The 16,847-nt window shown below is 43.7% G+C and overlaps 1 protein-coding gene across 9 annotated transcripts in view; it reads left to right on the top strand.

Annotated features, from left to right (window-relative positions):
* The window catches only part of SYNE2 (spectrin repeat containing nuclear envelope protein 2), a 1,823,309-nt gene that overhangs the window by 299,470 nt on the left and 1,506,992 nt on the right, over nucleotides 1–16,847 (top strand). For all 9 annotated transcript variants that reach the window (XM_069207355.1, XM_069207357.1, XM_069207362.1 and 6 more), the window contains exons 29-31: nucleotides 636–783; nucleotides 7,002–7,615; nucleotides 13,617–13,796. In XM_069207355.1, the coding sequence (XP_069063456.1) occupies nucleotides 636–783; nucleotides 7,002–7,615; nucleotides 13,617–13,796 (942 nt within the window). The remainder of the gene's footprint in view (nucleotides 1–635; nucleotides 784–7,001; nucleotides 7,616–13,616; nucleotides 13,797–16,847) is intronic.

Raw genomic sequence — 16,847 nt, 5'->3', positions numbered from 1 at the left:
GGAACCACAGTAAGAAGGATATATTGTTTAATTTCCTTAGCCTGTGACAGGTGTAGGATTAATGCAGAATCAAAGCCTGAAGATTCATGAGATTTTCTGTAAAGTGGAGGTCCTTAATTGCCGGTGGATACTAGTGAGAGTAGGGATCAAGGCCAAAACATAGTGACCTCAGGAGAAAAGACACTGGAATTTCATGAGGAGGTTTTGATCTCAACTCTTAAGCCTACTTGGGGAGAGAGAGGACCAGATGAAGATCATTTGACAGTGAATTCCATATTTGTAGGATGCATCCAAAGAAAGAGTGGATGAAAGCCTGCCATCGTTTGAAATTTGATCCTCCCAGGTACAATTTCGCCTTACTTTGCAAGGCATGCAATCCTCTTGAACTTTCAATTCGCTACTGAGGTATGGTGTCTTGAAAATTGTTGCTTACAAATAATACAAAATACCTGGTTAACCTCCTCAAATGGCAATAATGATTGTTGACGGAAAATACCTATCATCTGCAGCTTTATTGTAGAGTCAGTGAAAGCTATTGAGGATGTTTATTGCAAACTGGAATGCCTGCACCTTCTAAGTGTTATTTGGATCAATTAGGTTAATTCATATCTTTCTGGTTTATTTTGCACCTGTAGAATTAAATCTTTGATGGCAGCTTTGGATATACTTTCGCCCATTGAGCACGAAGTTTCTTTTCTTTGTGAAACAAGTCACCCAGCAGAAGAAAAGGAAGTAGAAAAATTTACCCATACTGAAATTGATCACATTTTGCAGGAATTCAAGGTAAGTCACATCCCAACAGGAATATTAATGCAGCAGGATTAAAATGTCATACCAGTATTTTAGCATTGAGTAATATAACTTTAAATGTCATATTTGTATATTTTTGCTAAGTGGCGCAACAACATTGGGAGTGCCGAAAGCAAGCTTTTATATAGGTAATGTGAAATTGATGCCAGTACTGACACACTTAGGCCCTCATTATGAGTATGGCGGTCTTAAAACTGCCACACTCGCAGGGACAGTCTTATCGCCGTGGTCCCAGCGGTAAAGACCTTCACATTACAGGTTCGGCTGGCTGGTGGTAAGCTCCTCCAGGCCGGCGGCATGCCTAAGACCGCCGGCGGTATTAGGAGGCAGCAAACCGCCAGGCTTTTCACGGCAGTCGCCCCACCATGACAACCCTGGCGGTAATGCACCTGGTGACAAGAAGGGTACTCCTGTCGCCGGCACACATATCCCCACACGTCCACACATTTGCACACACACACCCATACTTGCAGAAACCTACCTCCACATGACTGCAACCATCCAGACACCCCCACCCAACGGCATGTATACATCCAGACACCTTCACCCAACCGCACGCATACACCCAGACACCCCAACCAACCACACACATACATCCAGACACCCCCACCCATCTGCATGCATACATCCAGACACCCCCACCCAACCGCACGCATACATCCAGACACCCCACTCGCTCGCACACAAACATGCATCCCCACCCAACCGAACACAGACATGTGCGCGTATATGCACCCCCTCCGCATTCATAAACACCCCCACCATCCGCATACATTCACTTACACAGATCCCCTCCGCATTCATACACTCTTCCACCCCCCACGCTCCACATACACTCACACACACACCACCACTCATGCTTACTTTCGCACACACACGCACACCCATTCCGATACACACATGCTTCCACACATGAAAGCACATATCACAGACATAAACCTACTACCCCCCCCCGGTCAGTCCACCACCTGTCTGGGCCGCACCACAGCCCATGTCCAGGTGGTCCTCAGGGAGGGGGTGGATGTCGCTAGTTCCACTGCCAATGCCACACCGCGGAGTACTTCCGGCGTGGCTGTGCTGGTGGTGGACCCACTTTTCATCCGCCATTGGTCAAGCCAATGGTGTCTGATTTCCAACTGTTTATTGGTGCGTCGTAATATGGTGGCCTTCCGACCACCAACACTGTGGGGTCTTTTGGTGCCCGCCTTGACAGCGGTCTTAGCAAAAGACCACCAAAGTTGAAATGAGGACCTTAGTGTGTTCTTAACTGTTGTAGAACCATATATCTCAAATAGCCTCAAGCTTTACTTTGCTTTTACATAGCTAATTTATAGTTGTGTCTATCCTAGATACATGGCTCTATGTGTAACCATCTCTTAGTGAATCTATTTTACATAAAAAGTGTTCAACAGCCCAACAACCCCTATGCCCATCTGATGCTGTCTCTATATATACTTATTGCTTGATTTGTGCCAGTGGTCGTAGTGGGCGGGCAACTGCCCATTCATTTACCCAGAACAAGAGAGAAAATGACAGACATTGAAGAAAATACAAAGGACTATCAAGATAGGAAAATACTGCCAAAGGAAGAAAATAGGGATGAAAAATAATCTGCAGGAGTGAGAGAAACAGATTAGACATGCAGGGTGGAAGAGGAAGCATGAAGTAGAATCAGAACTTGGCAGCAGTGGTATTTGGCAACCCCTAGCATCCAGTAGCACTGGTGGTGGGTTCCTGAGAATACCTTTAACCTTTGCACATATTTTATATAAGACAAAACAAAAGCAATTGGGAAGGCAATCATAGGAAAACAGCGCTCGCAGTTAGTCATCACATTAAAAGCGAGCACAAGAAATTCAAGCACGGTGCTCCTGGCAAGAGGATCTTCCTCACTCCTCTCTTGTCTCCAAGGAAACCAAATATAATCAACGGGATACGGAGGTGCCGCGTGTTGATTTGAACGCGGCCCTCTGATTATGCGACTTACTTCTGTTATCAACAAACTTTAGTTATGGACTATTACGGATACCAAGATTAATGAGTTGGATTTACTAGCTTGTTTATGAAACTTTATGGAAGCCCTGATGAAGTCCTTGAGAGTGATTTCTCATAGGATGAAACACGTGTTGGACATCATATCTCAAGATTATATTGAGTGATTTTTCTCACGAATCCCAGTCCGACTGATAATTTGAGACTTTTTGTACTAAACAACAAGCTTGGACTATAAACATATATGAAAGATTTAGTTTTGATTCATGAGTGCCCTGACTTCTGTTTTTCACATATTTTATACAAGTTAAGCACTGAGTAGTGTCACTGACATTTCAACATGATGATTTGTTTCAGGTGGCTCATGTTGTAACCTTGTCCCTTGTATCTAGGCAGATTATTCTGTATGCATAATAGAGGGTATACCTTCCCACCACAGTTCATTACTTATAGCCTGGGTCTTTAATATTTATTAGCTAGAAGACCCTATGCAGTACTCTGAATTCCCTTTTGATGGGGGTCTGTGTAGTTCATAATGATTCAGTCTGAGCTTGAACTGGGGCACATACAGTTCTTGGGCGATTTGTGCCTTTTGAATTGATAGAAACCTGAGTTCAGACTAGTGGTGTCCCAGGTCTGTCAATCAGAATGTAAAGGGCAACATTGCCTCAAGCAGAGCGGTTTTGATCCGGTGGAGGCTGTTGAACTAATAACTGTCTGCCGAGGGAAAAATCTGAGATAGAGACAGTTATTACAAACCTTTCATATAAGGGTGTTATTAGTAATTATGGCCAGTACTGCAGGTTCAGGATCATTCTTTTATTTTGATACAAGGTCTAACGATCCAGCATTGATATTAATTAAAAGGTGCTGTGGTCAGAAGAATTGATGTTTTATGTATCATATACTAGGCCTGTATATACCCACCTGTTAGTCAAAACAAAGAGGGTTAAAAATCATGCAGAAACAAAGCTCACTCAAAATGAAAAACCATCAGAAACAAGTACAATGATAAAATAAAAATAATAATTGATCATATAAAACACACAGAACACAGCAGGGTTTTCACACTCTTGTGTAAAGGCAGAAGTAAAGCTAGAAGCAGTTGCCTATGGTGATGCTATGAGGCAGACAACTCCAAAGTGTCTTGATCCAAAACAACTTACTGAAATATTTTGCTTTTTGAAATTTGCTATATAGTATAAAAGAGTCGACTGACATCTGACGTGGCGTTTTTTGCCAGTTATGAAGAAGGGCCACTCTAAATAGCTGAAAAACCTGAAAAGCTGAAAATACTCTGTATGTACTGTATCAAGAGGAAATTAATGGGATGTTCTCAGACACTGTTTGGGGAGCTACAGGGCAAGAAGGAGAAATTGGACATCAACCATGGAGGTTGAGGTTTTCGGCTTCTGATGTCTCTAGGACATCTCTACAAACTTGGCCAAGTACAATGTCTTCAGGACTTCACTCTCAGGGATTTCACGTAAGTAGTTGAAGGTGTTAAAGCTCAGCACTCAACATTCAGCAAACTCATCTGTACCACAACTGATCGTCCAAACTGGTGCTTGACTGTCATGAAGAAAAGTACTTTTGATGAATACTAGAGCTTAATACTAAACATAAAGACATACATATGATACTGGCACTTTGAGTGAGTTAGTGCCTCCTCTCTCCATGGACCCCCGATCCCCCCCCCCAGTGGACTAGGTGGTTTTCACCCCAGGTCAGTACTTGGTGTGATTAGGCTTAAGTGCAGACTACCTTCATATTGTAGTGTATGTGCACAGTCCTAAATAGGCCTCTCTTGGTTCTTACCCGCAAGTCTCTCACAGTCTGTGATGGTGGTCAACATTACTTTGACGACTTCCTGGCTTCTCTGAGGCTCACTTCCTCACCCACTTTGAGCTCAGCCCAAGCATGCCCTCTTCTTAGTGGAAACGTCTGGCAATGCAGGTGTGATGGGGATAGCTGCATTAGGGACAGCTAGTCCAGCGGATGCTTGTTGCAGCCCTACTCATATTGTTAAGGTTGAGGCTGGTGCAGCCTAACACGGCTGGATGTGGTCAGGAATGGAGGCGGCATACAGGCCTCTCAGCTCCATTGTTTGGGCCATATTGTGGTCTTGGTTGTACTGCAGGTCATGGTCACACTGTGACAATGGCAGCTGCAATGGCTGGGACCATGCCACAGAATCACAATTTGGGGCATCGGCTCAAGACACTATAAAATCTTCAACGCTTCAGACACAGATCATGCTGCACCTCTGAGATTGGGCATGGTGGCTCTGGTCACACACTGTTTCCCAAATCGCACGCAGCAGCTCAAGTCATGCCGCACCTTTCCATTTGGGTACAGCAACACAGGCTAAGCCACAATCTTCACTTATTCTGCCAGGAATCTCACAGGAGGGTCTAGACCCTCCAGTACCCGGACACACATCTCACTCTATGTTGTCCTTCTCTCTGCCTACCCACTGCACTGGAATCACACCAACAGGGATATCAGTCTCTCTCTCTTTCTCTTAGCAGCCAGGCTGGCTTGTATGCAATTCAGAACAGATGATCTGCTGTTTCACGTAGCAGTCGACTTAGGTGGTGTTGTGACACCTTTGGGGAAATGGCTATTAGGCCAACACCGGTCCTGATTGCACAGCAGTCTTATGAGTACTTTGGGGAGCACCCTCTTTCTTGCTTATTGTGAACTTGGAACTGGAACAACAAGTGGGTCAGTTAAGTCAGTAGGAAATGTGGGTCCACTGTCTCCATTTTGAGAACTGGTTTGAGTTGGTTCTCCTTTCAAGTGCCCTCTTCAGGCAGCTCTCCAGAAACAACCTTTGTGTAGCGTGATATACCTCACAGTAGGGTAGCTTCCAGTTTGGGGTACCCACAACGGAAGGACAAAGAGTTGTGTACTTTCTTCACATGACTGTCATCAGCCACACTGACGACCAGTCGGGGGAAGACAAAAAAATGCCTTCACCTAAGGTCCCTTCAACTTGAACAACATAAACGGCAGTCCTATCATTTACCCCACCATCTGCCAAATGGCACTGCTACAAGAAAACTAATCAGTAGCTTTTCACTGTCTAGATCTCCTCCCTCCAGCTTCAGAAAGGTCAGAAATGTCAGCAGTACACTTTCACTGTCTGGGCAAACAACCTATTCATAACTTGTGATCAAGGCCAGGCTTGGGGTATCCAGAATGGATCCCACAAGAATCTATTAATCTGGTTCACTCATACTCACTATGCGTGTACCACACAAGACACACACACAGAAACACACAACAAACACTTGGAATGTTTGCTGTAGGATCTGGGTTAGCACACAGAAGAATTTTACACGAGTGGGCAAAAAGGCCTCCACTCTAGTGACACTAAAAATATCTTGCCATAACTTTTGATTCACAAATTACTGTACACTGCCACCACCACTCCATGTGCTAAACCCTTGACAGGAATATTGGTGTACTGTCTGTACAGTGAGAACATACTTGGTGCACCTCTCTAGGTCAAGGGACAGGTCCAGGGCATCACTGATGTAAAGGGACAGGCTCCGGTATGCACATATGATCAGGGCAGGGGAACACATGTGCATACCATTCAGGGGATTTTCCCATCCCATTTCAGTCTTGTAAAGCATTCTGATGCCAGGTAGATTTACAGTGGGAGATTTATTTTACCAGTACACTTGTGTCAGTTCTAGGACAAAATAAATGTTATGTGTTGATATTACCTTATGTTCTTATTGACTAAGACCGCCTTGATCAGCGACTGAAGATAATTAATGGCCCTGATAGGTGCTGCCAAAAATATTGGAGAACATCATTAGAGAGAGGCCTATAGAGCTCCATACAATAGAAAGGGACACGCCAAAGTGAAGACTCAAAAAACATGGAACGGAAGTAAACTAATGTGGAAAGCGGTTTCAAAAATGGAGAAAAAATGCTAGAAGCAAGCTGTTCAATTTATTTATTTCATTTATAATTCTGATGTAGTCCTACTTTTACCCCAGAAAGTATCAGTGCACTTAACATTTAACAAGAACAGGAGATCTTGGTTTCAAAGTACATACCATTGTATTAAAATCCAAAGTACTCATGTTTTTTCTTTTTCTTAGAGGGGACTGTAAACACATTAAAATAAATGTTCTCGCCATTTGTTTGTTGCTATTATACCTTGTTTATTTCTATTGTAGGATGTACAAAGCTCTCTAGAAGACCAAATAGACATATGTAACAAATTAGAGTCCTCTGATATTTCAGTAGTAGATGAAGTTAACCCAGTCGATTTTGAAGCCGCACGTAACATAGCACATCAGTATAAGAAACAGTGCGAAGAAACAAGCGATAAATTGCACAACAGTGAGACTATCCTGAAAGGGCTAGAAAGTTTTTTATTCTCACTAAATGAGGCAAAAACAGCAGCAGAGGAAACAGCAAACCTTTCATCAACTGATATTCTTACACTGGAGGAAAAGAAACTGAAAGTAGAAACCTTAAAGGATTACATTTCTTTGATGAGAGAGAAAGCAAAAAGTTTGGATGAGCACCTTGAAAATGTAGACATCACCTTGGAAGATCCAGAGTGCGGTGGAAACACGTCTTGTGAAAACCTTGTTACAAAGTTTTCTGAAAAGCTAGAAGAACTTAATCAATCTATCCAGGAGCAAGGAAATACTCTACAACAGAAGGAGCTGCAGGACACATTTTTCACAAAGCATGATGAATTCTTAAAAAATATTCAAGATATCAGTCATCGGATAGGGAAGATAGGCCTGAAAGATCCCACAATTCATGCTGTCCAACTAAGGTAAGTCTGTTTTCAGTCTATATTTGCATTGGTTTACATCTCTGCAGCAGGGGTTCTCATATTTAATCATATATATTCAGAAGACAGCTGCTGGACGCAGTTTTCTCTGCTTTTAGTGCTTTACACATTCACCAACATGTTTACTTTTTTCAACACCAAGTTTAATAAAAAGGTCCCATCATCAAAACTTCACTGTGGTGACTTATGCATGGAAGAAGATAAAACTCTGTGTGCAATATTTTGACTAGTTTGACAGCTTTTTGTATGCAGTAATGCCATGTGCAGGTGTATCTTTTGATATTACCTTATGTTCTTATTTCATAAGACTGCCTTGATCAGCGACTGAAGATAATTAATGGCCATGATAGGTGCTGCCAAAAATATTGGAGAACATCATTAGAGAGCTGGCTATAGAGCTCCATACAATAGAAAGGGACACACCAAATCAAATCAAACCAAATCATTAACATTTATAAAGCGCGCTACTCACCCGTGCGGGTCTCAAGGCACTAGGGGAAAGGGGGGGTTACTGCTGCTCGAATAGCCAGGTTTTTAGGAGTCTCCGGAAAGTGGAGTGGTCCTGGGTGGTCCTGAGGCTGGTGGGGAGAGAGTTCCAGGTCTTGGCCGCCAGGAAGGAAAAAGATCTCCCACCCGCCGTGGAGCAGCGGATGCGAGGGACGGCAGCGAGTGCGAGACCAGAGGAACAGAGGAGGCGGGTGGGGACGTAGAAGCTGAGGCGTCGGTTGAGGTATTCCGGTCCCTTGTTGTGGAGGGCTTTGTGTGCGTGGGTGAGAAGTCGAAAGGTGATCCTTTTGCTGACTCGAAGCCAATGCAGGTGTCTCAGGTGTGCAGAGATGTGGCTGTTGCGGGGTACGTCGAGGATGAGGCGGGCCGAGGCGTTTTGAATGCGTTGCAGGCGATTTTGGAGTTTGGCTGTGGTCCCGGCGTAGAGGGTGTTGCCGTAGTCCAGGCGGCTCGTGACGAGGGCGTGGGTCACGGTTTTTCTAGTGTCGGCGGGGATCCAGCGGAAGATCTTGCGGAGCATGCGGAGGGTGAGGAAGCAGGCGGAGGACACGGCGTTGACTTGCTTGGTCATGGTGAGAAGAGGGTCCAAGATGAAGCCGAGGTTGCGGGCGTGGTCTGTGGGGGTCGGTGCGGTGCCGAGGGCCATGGGCCACCAGGAGTCGTCCCAGGCGGACGGGGTGTTGCCGAGGATGAGGACTTCCGTTTTTTCAGAGTTCAGCTTTAGGCGGCTGAGCCTCATCCAATCTGCGACGTCCTTCATTCCCTCTTGTAGGTTGGTCTTGGCGCTGGCGGGGTCCTTGGTGAGGGAGAGTATAAGTTGGGTGTCGTCGGCGTAGGAGGTGATGATGATGTCGTGCTTGCGAACGATGTTGGCGAGGGGGCTCATGTAGACATTGAAGAGTGTTGGGCTGAGCGATGAGCCTTGTGGGACGCCGCAGATGATCTCGGTGGGTTCTGAGCGAAACGGAGGGAGGTAAACTCTTTGGGAACGGTTTGAGAGGAAGGAGGCAATCTAGTCCAGGGCCTGGCCTTGGATCCCGGTGGAGCGGAGGCGGGTGATTAGGGTGCGGTGACAGATGGTGTCGAAGGCAGCCGAGAGGTCGAGGAGAATGAGGGCGACTGTTTCACCGTTGTCCATCAGGGTTCTGATGTCGTCAGTGACTGAGATGAGGGCGGTTTCCGTGCTGTGGTTGGTTCGGAATCCGGTTTGTGAAGGGTCGAGCAGGTTGTTGTTTTCCTGGAAGGTGGTCAGCTGTTTGTTGTGAAGCCTCAAAAAACCTGGAACAGAAGTAACCTAATGTGGAAAGTGTTTTCAAAAATTGAGAAAAAATGTTAGAAGTAAGTTGTTCGATTTATTTATTTCATTTATAATTTTTAATGTAGTCCTACTTTTGCCCCAGAAGGTATCAGTGCACTTTACATTTAACAAGAACAGGAGATCTTGGTTTCAAAGAACATACTATTGTATTAAAATCCAATCTACTTATTTTTTTCTTTTTCGGCTGCAAAGTACACATATTTTTCTGCATTTGTTCGTAATATTTACAGCCATCTCCATTGTACTGTCAGAGGAATGGTCACTTCACATTGTAAGATATTTGAGATTCACAATCATTTTGAATGTCTTTTCCAAACCTATCTGCATTTTCCAACCTACATCTTATAAACGAACTGTAGCTAGTGCAGAGAAGCATGGAAGAATACACAAAATGTCCCTTTTATCAGAGGTGGAGTAAAGATAAATGACTAGACACAATCAGTAGGGATGGTAGGGATGGTAGGGATGGTAGCATGGACATGGTGTGTAATGGCTGGCAATGCTCTCATTCATTTGTCATCCTGCTCCCACTCACGAGTGAGCAACCGCTATAGTAACAAGATTTCCCACTAACTAGGGCACTGGATCTGAGATGCAGAGTTGGCCTTGCTGAGCCATCTTAACTCTGGATAGATATGGGAATGCAGTCAGGGCTTACCCGAAGTGATATAGTGTAGGGCTAGTCCAAGTACAGACCTCCACACCTATCGCAGTTGTAATAAAGATAGGAATGCCCAGGAAGAGTTGTGAGTACACAACACTTCATTAATAACTCAATTTTATAAAAATATGTAAACAGTGCAAATGAGAATTCAAATGATAGAAAGTGCCTAAAGTGTATTGCATGACAAAAACAGAGCAGTAAGACAATATAGTAGTAAAACCAGGGCAACTGACACAACATACTGTTCATGTTTACTAAATAACAGAGATGATCAGCATTAGCCGCATTATCCTGAAAGCAGAAAATTCAGTACGAAAGCAATGATGCTGCAGAAATGTTGACTAGTTAAGCCATGGTTACAAACATATAATGAGCATGGTCACTTACCGATTTTGATCACACCATAAAATGGATGATAGTGACTCTTCCTCTAAAATTAATGCATCTTCTTATGCTCTGGAATTGTTTATGCAGCAATCAATTGATTTTCCAAGCTATACTGCCTTCACTCGCCTTTCATTTGGCTCTGGACCTGGATGACTTTTTTTGCTCCGCACTTAATTGAGTGCAATTAATGGGTCAGCCCTGCATTGCACTCCTGAGTCATTCCAGTAACCAGACAGTAATTTCTATCTGTTCCCTTCGTGCTATATTCTGACGAAGACCTTGGAAATAACCCCCAAGGTTGGAGCGTCAGGAATATAACATTCAGACTAGGTCATTTCTCTAGTTCCAAGAGACTATGCATTGTATCTACATTTGTAAACCAAGAACAGCTTGCCCTACCTAAGTTGATATATATGGAGCCAAGCCTTCCTTGGTGGCCACTGAAGCAGTTAGGCTATAAGCAGAGCCTTAATTCCCCCCAGGGGTGGAACCTCTTAGGGAATTGTACAAAGGAGACCCAAAGGGAGAGGTTGCAGGACCCGAGGTGGGTAGGGAGGGTAATCATATGGCTCAAGTGTGTGGTGTCCAAAGGGTCCCAACTACCTAGAGCGGCAATCACTCTCCCTTGCACTCTGTCAACCATTGTTCTCCATGTCCGAGAGTGCCAGGAATCTGTTTCAGAGAAGGGGCTGTAACGTACGTTGTGATAAGGGAGGAATTTGAGAAGAGGCTAAATTTATGTTGTACTGAGGAGTAGGATGGACTAAGTGATTGTAGCTAAAACCCAGAGGTAAGATCCATATTGTTTCTGACTTTACAATGTCAGCCCTGTCTTGTGACACAATTTCCCAAGCAACCAGGGGCCTACAAAAATGTATGATTATGCAGTCACCACAGAACTGATTGGGTAAAGGCTCCATTACTCCCACTCTGTGCACAACGAGAATTCTCTCATGTAGATTACAATTGCAGCTCACATTTTGCTTGGGCCAGTTTGTCACCTTATTTTTTAATTCTAGTGTTGACTCAGTTACACCAGGGGTTAGGTTAGAAGCATTGGCTAATATAGCCACATACGGGCAAGAAGCTGACAGTAGATTTATCACAGGGAGGGATGCCGGACAGAATTGTCTTCCTGTTAAGGCTGTGCGATTATTGGCATAGGCAGTGCGTAGAGCAGCTGCATCCACAGGTTTTAGTTCTGTAGGAAGTTCAGTGGAAACTGCAAAACTCTGGTCAATTTCATGTCCCCTTCCATGTAGATCCCCAGCATTAGTCCGAGCAGATGTGGTTGCGTGAGTTGTCCTTGCGTCTGCGTATGATTGTACTTCCGATGTGCCTGATAAACACTGTTCACCTTTTTTTGGCCAGGATTTCTAGTTGTTCCTCACTAACAGTGAAGCAGTCAAACAAAGGGCATCATTTTATGTTAAGCCCATCACTAAGGGGGCCACTTATATTGACCCACAGGGTAAAGTCCGCTTGTGGTAGCCAGCAGGGGTTTTGGATTCCCCACCTTCAATTTTAATGCCCCTTTTGTTTGTTTAACCACAGAGCCATACCCAGGTGGGAGCAAAGTGGGGTCAGAGCTAGTTAATCCTGCTTAGCCATCAATAATGTTAGTACCATCAGCATTCCCTTCCAAGGGATCGAGGGCACTAGTGGCACCCTCGAGCAAAACATCGCTATGGGGATTGACAGCGAGGTGTAGAAGGTGACATAGGTGGAGCACTAACATCACATGTGAGGGCAACCACTGCTCCACCAATTGGATCTCCTTGAAGATAACATCAGCTGCCCAAACCAGGAAGCTGCACTTGTGGTGCCCTGGGGGCCGCAGAGAGAACTTTACATTTTCTCATTTTGCCGAGAGGCTATAAAGAAATAGAAGAATATAAAAATGCACAGACCTTGAGAAACAGTAAGTTCTTCTTAAATAGAGAGGCACCTGAAAGAGGCAAAAAACAAGGTGAGTGCCCCAGCCCATCCTCTTCTGGGCGCGGACAAGCAAAGACGGGCCCATCTTGGCCTGGGCGCTTTGTGCGCATGTCCCATGGGGAACATCAGGAACTTTTAGCGTGCTACAGCCCCTCCTGTAACTCAGGGATAGCTGGGGGATGAAGTCCCATCCCAGCAAGCCTGCCAAAACACTTCAGCTAGGACAAAAAGCCCAAATCTATAGCTGAGCCTCCCGCATTGCGGGAAATGTCAGGCACTTTTAGTGCATCTGTTGCACCTCCTGTAGCTCAGGGATAGCTGGGGGATGAAACCCCACCCCAGCAAGGCCACCAAGAGTCACTGCAGACAGGAGAAACAGCCAAAATCTCAAGCGGAGTCTCCTGTGCCGCAGGGAATGTCATGGGCTTGTAGCGCATCACTTACCCCTGCTGCAGCTCATGGAAAACTGGGGGTTGCAATCCCACCACAGCAGGGCCACCAAAGGTCAATGCTGGCTAGAGAACTGACCAAATCTGAAGCAGAGCATCCTGTGCCATGGGGAATGACAGGTACTTTTATCATGTTGTTTGCCCCTCCTATAGATCAGGGATAACTAGGGGATGAAGTCCCACCCCAGCAAGGCCACTAAATGTCACTTTGGTCAAGAGAAATGGCCTAACCTCACTCAGAGCGTCCCACTCCGTGGGGAATGTCAGGCGCCTTTAGCTCATTGTTTGCTCCTTCTGTAGCCCAAAGATAGATGAGTTTTTGAAGTCCCACCCCAGCAATGCCACCAATTTTTTTAACTGATTATGCTTGCGTAGCTATGTTATAATTATACTTTTCCTGGATTTAAAAAAAATGAAATGTTGGCATTTAGGTAGCCCTTTGGTATCCATTGTTACAGAAAAGATAAAATTACCAGATGCAAACATTGAGGTTGTTGAAGATGACTAGAGTGAAGTCTAAATTATATTTTTATCAATCTAAATTTAAACAACGTGGTCATTCCTAAATGTACTAATCTACATTACTTGTCATTAGATCCGAAATAAGGATGCTGAGTTTGTTTTGTTAGTTCATCACATTTCATTATTGGAATGCTTTTAATTATGTTTTGGAAATGCAATGTGACTCTTGAACAGTATTACACCTTCTCTAACCAACAGGATAAAATCACTTCTTGAAATTGAAAAGGAGCTCGATTCTTATGAACAGGAAAGAGACAGCATCAAAGAAATTGTTACCCAGCTTTTAGAATTCAAAGGCACAAAAGGAGAAAAAGCTGATGAACTCTTTAGAAGTACTGAAAATTTATGTGAGGATGTTAGACTCTCAATAATTGAATGGTGAGTTGAAACATTTTAAAGAAGCCTAATAAATCTTTTTGCTTAATCATTAATTATGATTGTTTTTAAAGACATGGAATTTGTAGGGAGTAATTGGATTTATGAAAGTTTTCAAAAAATGTTGACATGCATTCTAAAATATGCATGTTTGCCTCCTACCTTACACATTTTAAAGGATGGAAGCATTATATGCAGGATAAATATCACCCTTAGCTCCACTCCATTCTCATAGTGTGTTGCCTGACATTTTTAAAGAATGTTATGTTTATTCCTTAAGCTTTAAACTTTTTGAACCGTACGAGCTACTATACAGCAAATAAAAAAGTATGGTTTATGATTATAAACAAGCAATGAGAGCTATCAGTCCTGTCAGAAAGTCAGGTTGAGTAATAGTGAGGGAAATGTGAACATGCCACACTTTGGCACTTTTTTATAAGCTGTTAGGTTGCTGGTACCGACTTTTGTATGTATGTGTTTTTGTGTGTGTGTGTACTGCATACCTATTAACAAATATACACACACACATTTTAGTGTGCACTTTTGATAAATATATTTCAAGTTACTTACCCGAAAGAGTGACCAGTGCTTCCACACATAACATTTACAGTTGAGGCTTTATCTGGGGTGAAGATATTGTCAGTTACACAGAACTATACAAGACTTGAAACAATAAAAGAGACTCTAATATACATTTGAAGCCCCAAACATATCAGGGTGACACCCTAGGAAGATTAAGGGCCTTAGTTTGGCGGTCTTGTTACTGCTGTCACAGTAGCGTTGAAAACCCCGACCGCTGACTAGGCGGTCCACCAGCCGAATTACGACGTTGGCGATTTGGTGAACTAGAGACGCCATAGTCCCACCAACATTGTCAACCATTTGCCAACTGCCTTGACGGCTGCTGAGGAAAAGCTGCTGTCAGAGGGCGGTACAGACAAGGGTACTGCTGTCCACATTACAATGTACTTTTTCCATTGAGCCGACTGTGGGGGGGAGACCGCCTGCTTCAAGATGGCAGAATGGAAGGAAATGAGGTGCGAGCTCCCCCATTTCCTATTTTTCCCTTCATTCTCTGACGTGGATCCCTTCGCCCAGCCCCCCCAAACCCCCCATTCACAGCAGTAACTTTACCCCCCAAAAAGAAAACCAAAAATATGGGTAAGTATCTTTTACATTTTTCTGCCCTTGACTGGACTAGGCATATATGGCCCAGACTCCAGCAATGGAGCAGTACTTGTACAAAGTATTTTTACACATGTTACATGCATATTTGTACATTTTGGAATTAGTCAAAATGTGCACACCTACTTGAACACATTTGTAAAAATATTCCTTGTATTGCTGACGGCGTCTCCCATAGGTGCACCCCCATCAGGAACACCGCCGCTCAGCCAGCAGTAACATTGTAATATGGCAGGCAGGAGAGCCCCAGCTCAGCAGTCTTCTTGGGACCACTGCTGAGGTGGTATGATGTTAAGACCGCCAAACTCATAATCAGGCCCTAAATTCCTTACATATCATGTGAGCTGCATTACATCTGTGTTTTGCTGTGCACTTGTGAGATATTACCAGAGATATGCAAATTATTCTGTTCCTAACCAAAAAGAAGCATTACAGCTCCTATTGATACAATATTTCTACTCTAAGTGAAACTAAAGCAAGGCCCTTAGTGTTTTTTCTCTCTGGCCTTCAGTTGTGAGGTTGTGCATATTTTACTAGGAACAGCAACCTAAGTGCCCCATACCAATTGGGGTTGCCACAAAATTAAAAACATCAGAACCTTTGGATTTTCCTTAAAATAAATGCATGTTCATTTTGATTGTTTCAGGCCCGCACATTAGATTCCATTAGATTCCAGAGCGTGTTACTCTTGCTAATAAAATGTGTAGAGTGTGATATAAAAAAGGATTTGACTATCTGGCATAGCAATATCTTTCCAATGAGCTTGACACTTTTAGTCAAACCTAAGATGAAGGTTGAGGGCAGCAGTTTTTTTTTAACATGCTCACAAACTGTGTGTAAAATAACATGAATTCATTTTTGTTGATTACTGTTGCCTGGGGTCTGCAAACCAGGCACCCGGCCCATATGAGCTGCAAAAGATGTATTGTTGTCACTTCTTATTAGTGGCAGCATCCACTTCTTTGGGAATGTACAAACACATTTGTAACAGTAGGCTGTCACTGAGACCCATCATTATTAATAACACACACTTTACATATTAGCAGTGCTAGTGCAAGGCAGCCTAACTTTTTGTTGACTTGATAGATATGAAAAGTACAGTGCAGTTAAACTCCTCACCATCCACAGTTTCTCTTGTTTCTCCATTTTAAACTGCTTCAGGCGGTGTTGAATTCTGATACCTTTTGCTACTGTCAAGGGACTTTTGAAAGGTGCTTTGATGCCACACTGTTGACATATTGTGCACTATACAAGTGCTTAAGTGCTAATTAGTAGCAATAAGAAAAATAATAAAGTTGTTTTTCTTTTTATGTGAATGTATTTATTATATGTTTTTGTCTGATACACAACAGATTTATATCCTAAATGGAATGTGTTTGCCACATGCAAATATGTATTATTAACTGAACTATTTCATTTTATGCTGCTTGAGACAAGATATTATGCATGCATCAATATTTTACCTTGGGCCATTTTATGCATTTGTAACACCTCTGCTTTGAGGGTCAGTGTCACCTCTTGACAGTCTTCTCAGAAAACGTCTACACCACTAGGCAAATGGAGCATACTGAGTAGTCAAAAACAGGGGAGGCGCAAGGCTTGGGAACCCTTCCTGGATGAATGTGACTGAATAGGGACAGTCAGTGTTTAACTTTCCATGAGTCGGGCCTTACAACTACCCATCAAGACATCCTGAGATGTTTTTAGGAGGTGGTGCTTAAATCCCTTTGAAGTACACTCGGCTGGTCTGCCTGGTAGAGGTGGAGCTGGAAAGGCAGCAGAGCTCCTTAGAGCCAGAGTTGTCCGTTGGTACCTTGAAGGCTGGAAAAAAGAACACACTGGGGAAATATGGATGCTGTTAGGCACATA

Source organism: Pleurodeles waltl, chromosome 9 (genome assembly GCF_031143425.1).
Source record: "Pleurodeles waltl isolate 20211129_DDA chromosome 9, aPleWal1.hap1.20221129, whole genome shotgun sequence".
Lineage (NCBI taxonomy): Eukaryota > Metazoa > Chordata > Amphibia > Caudata > Salamandridae > Pleurodeles > Pleurodeles waltl.
Note: the sequence above shows the minus strand (reverse complement) of the source record. Positions and strands in the feature narration are given on the sequence as shown.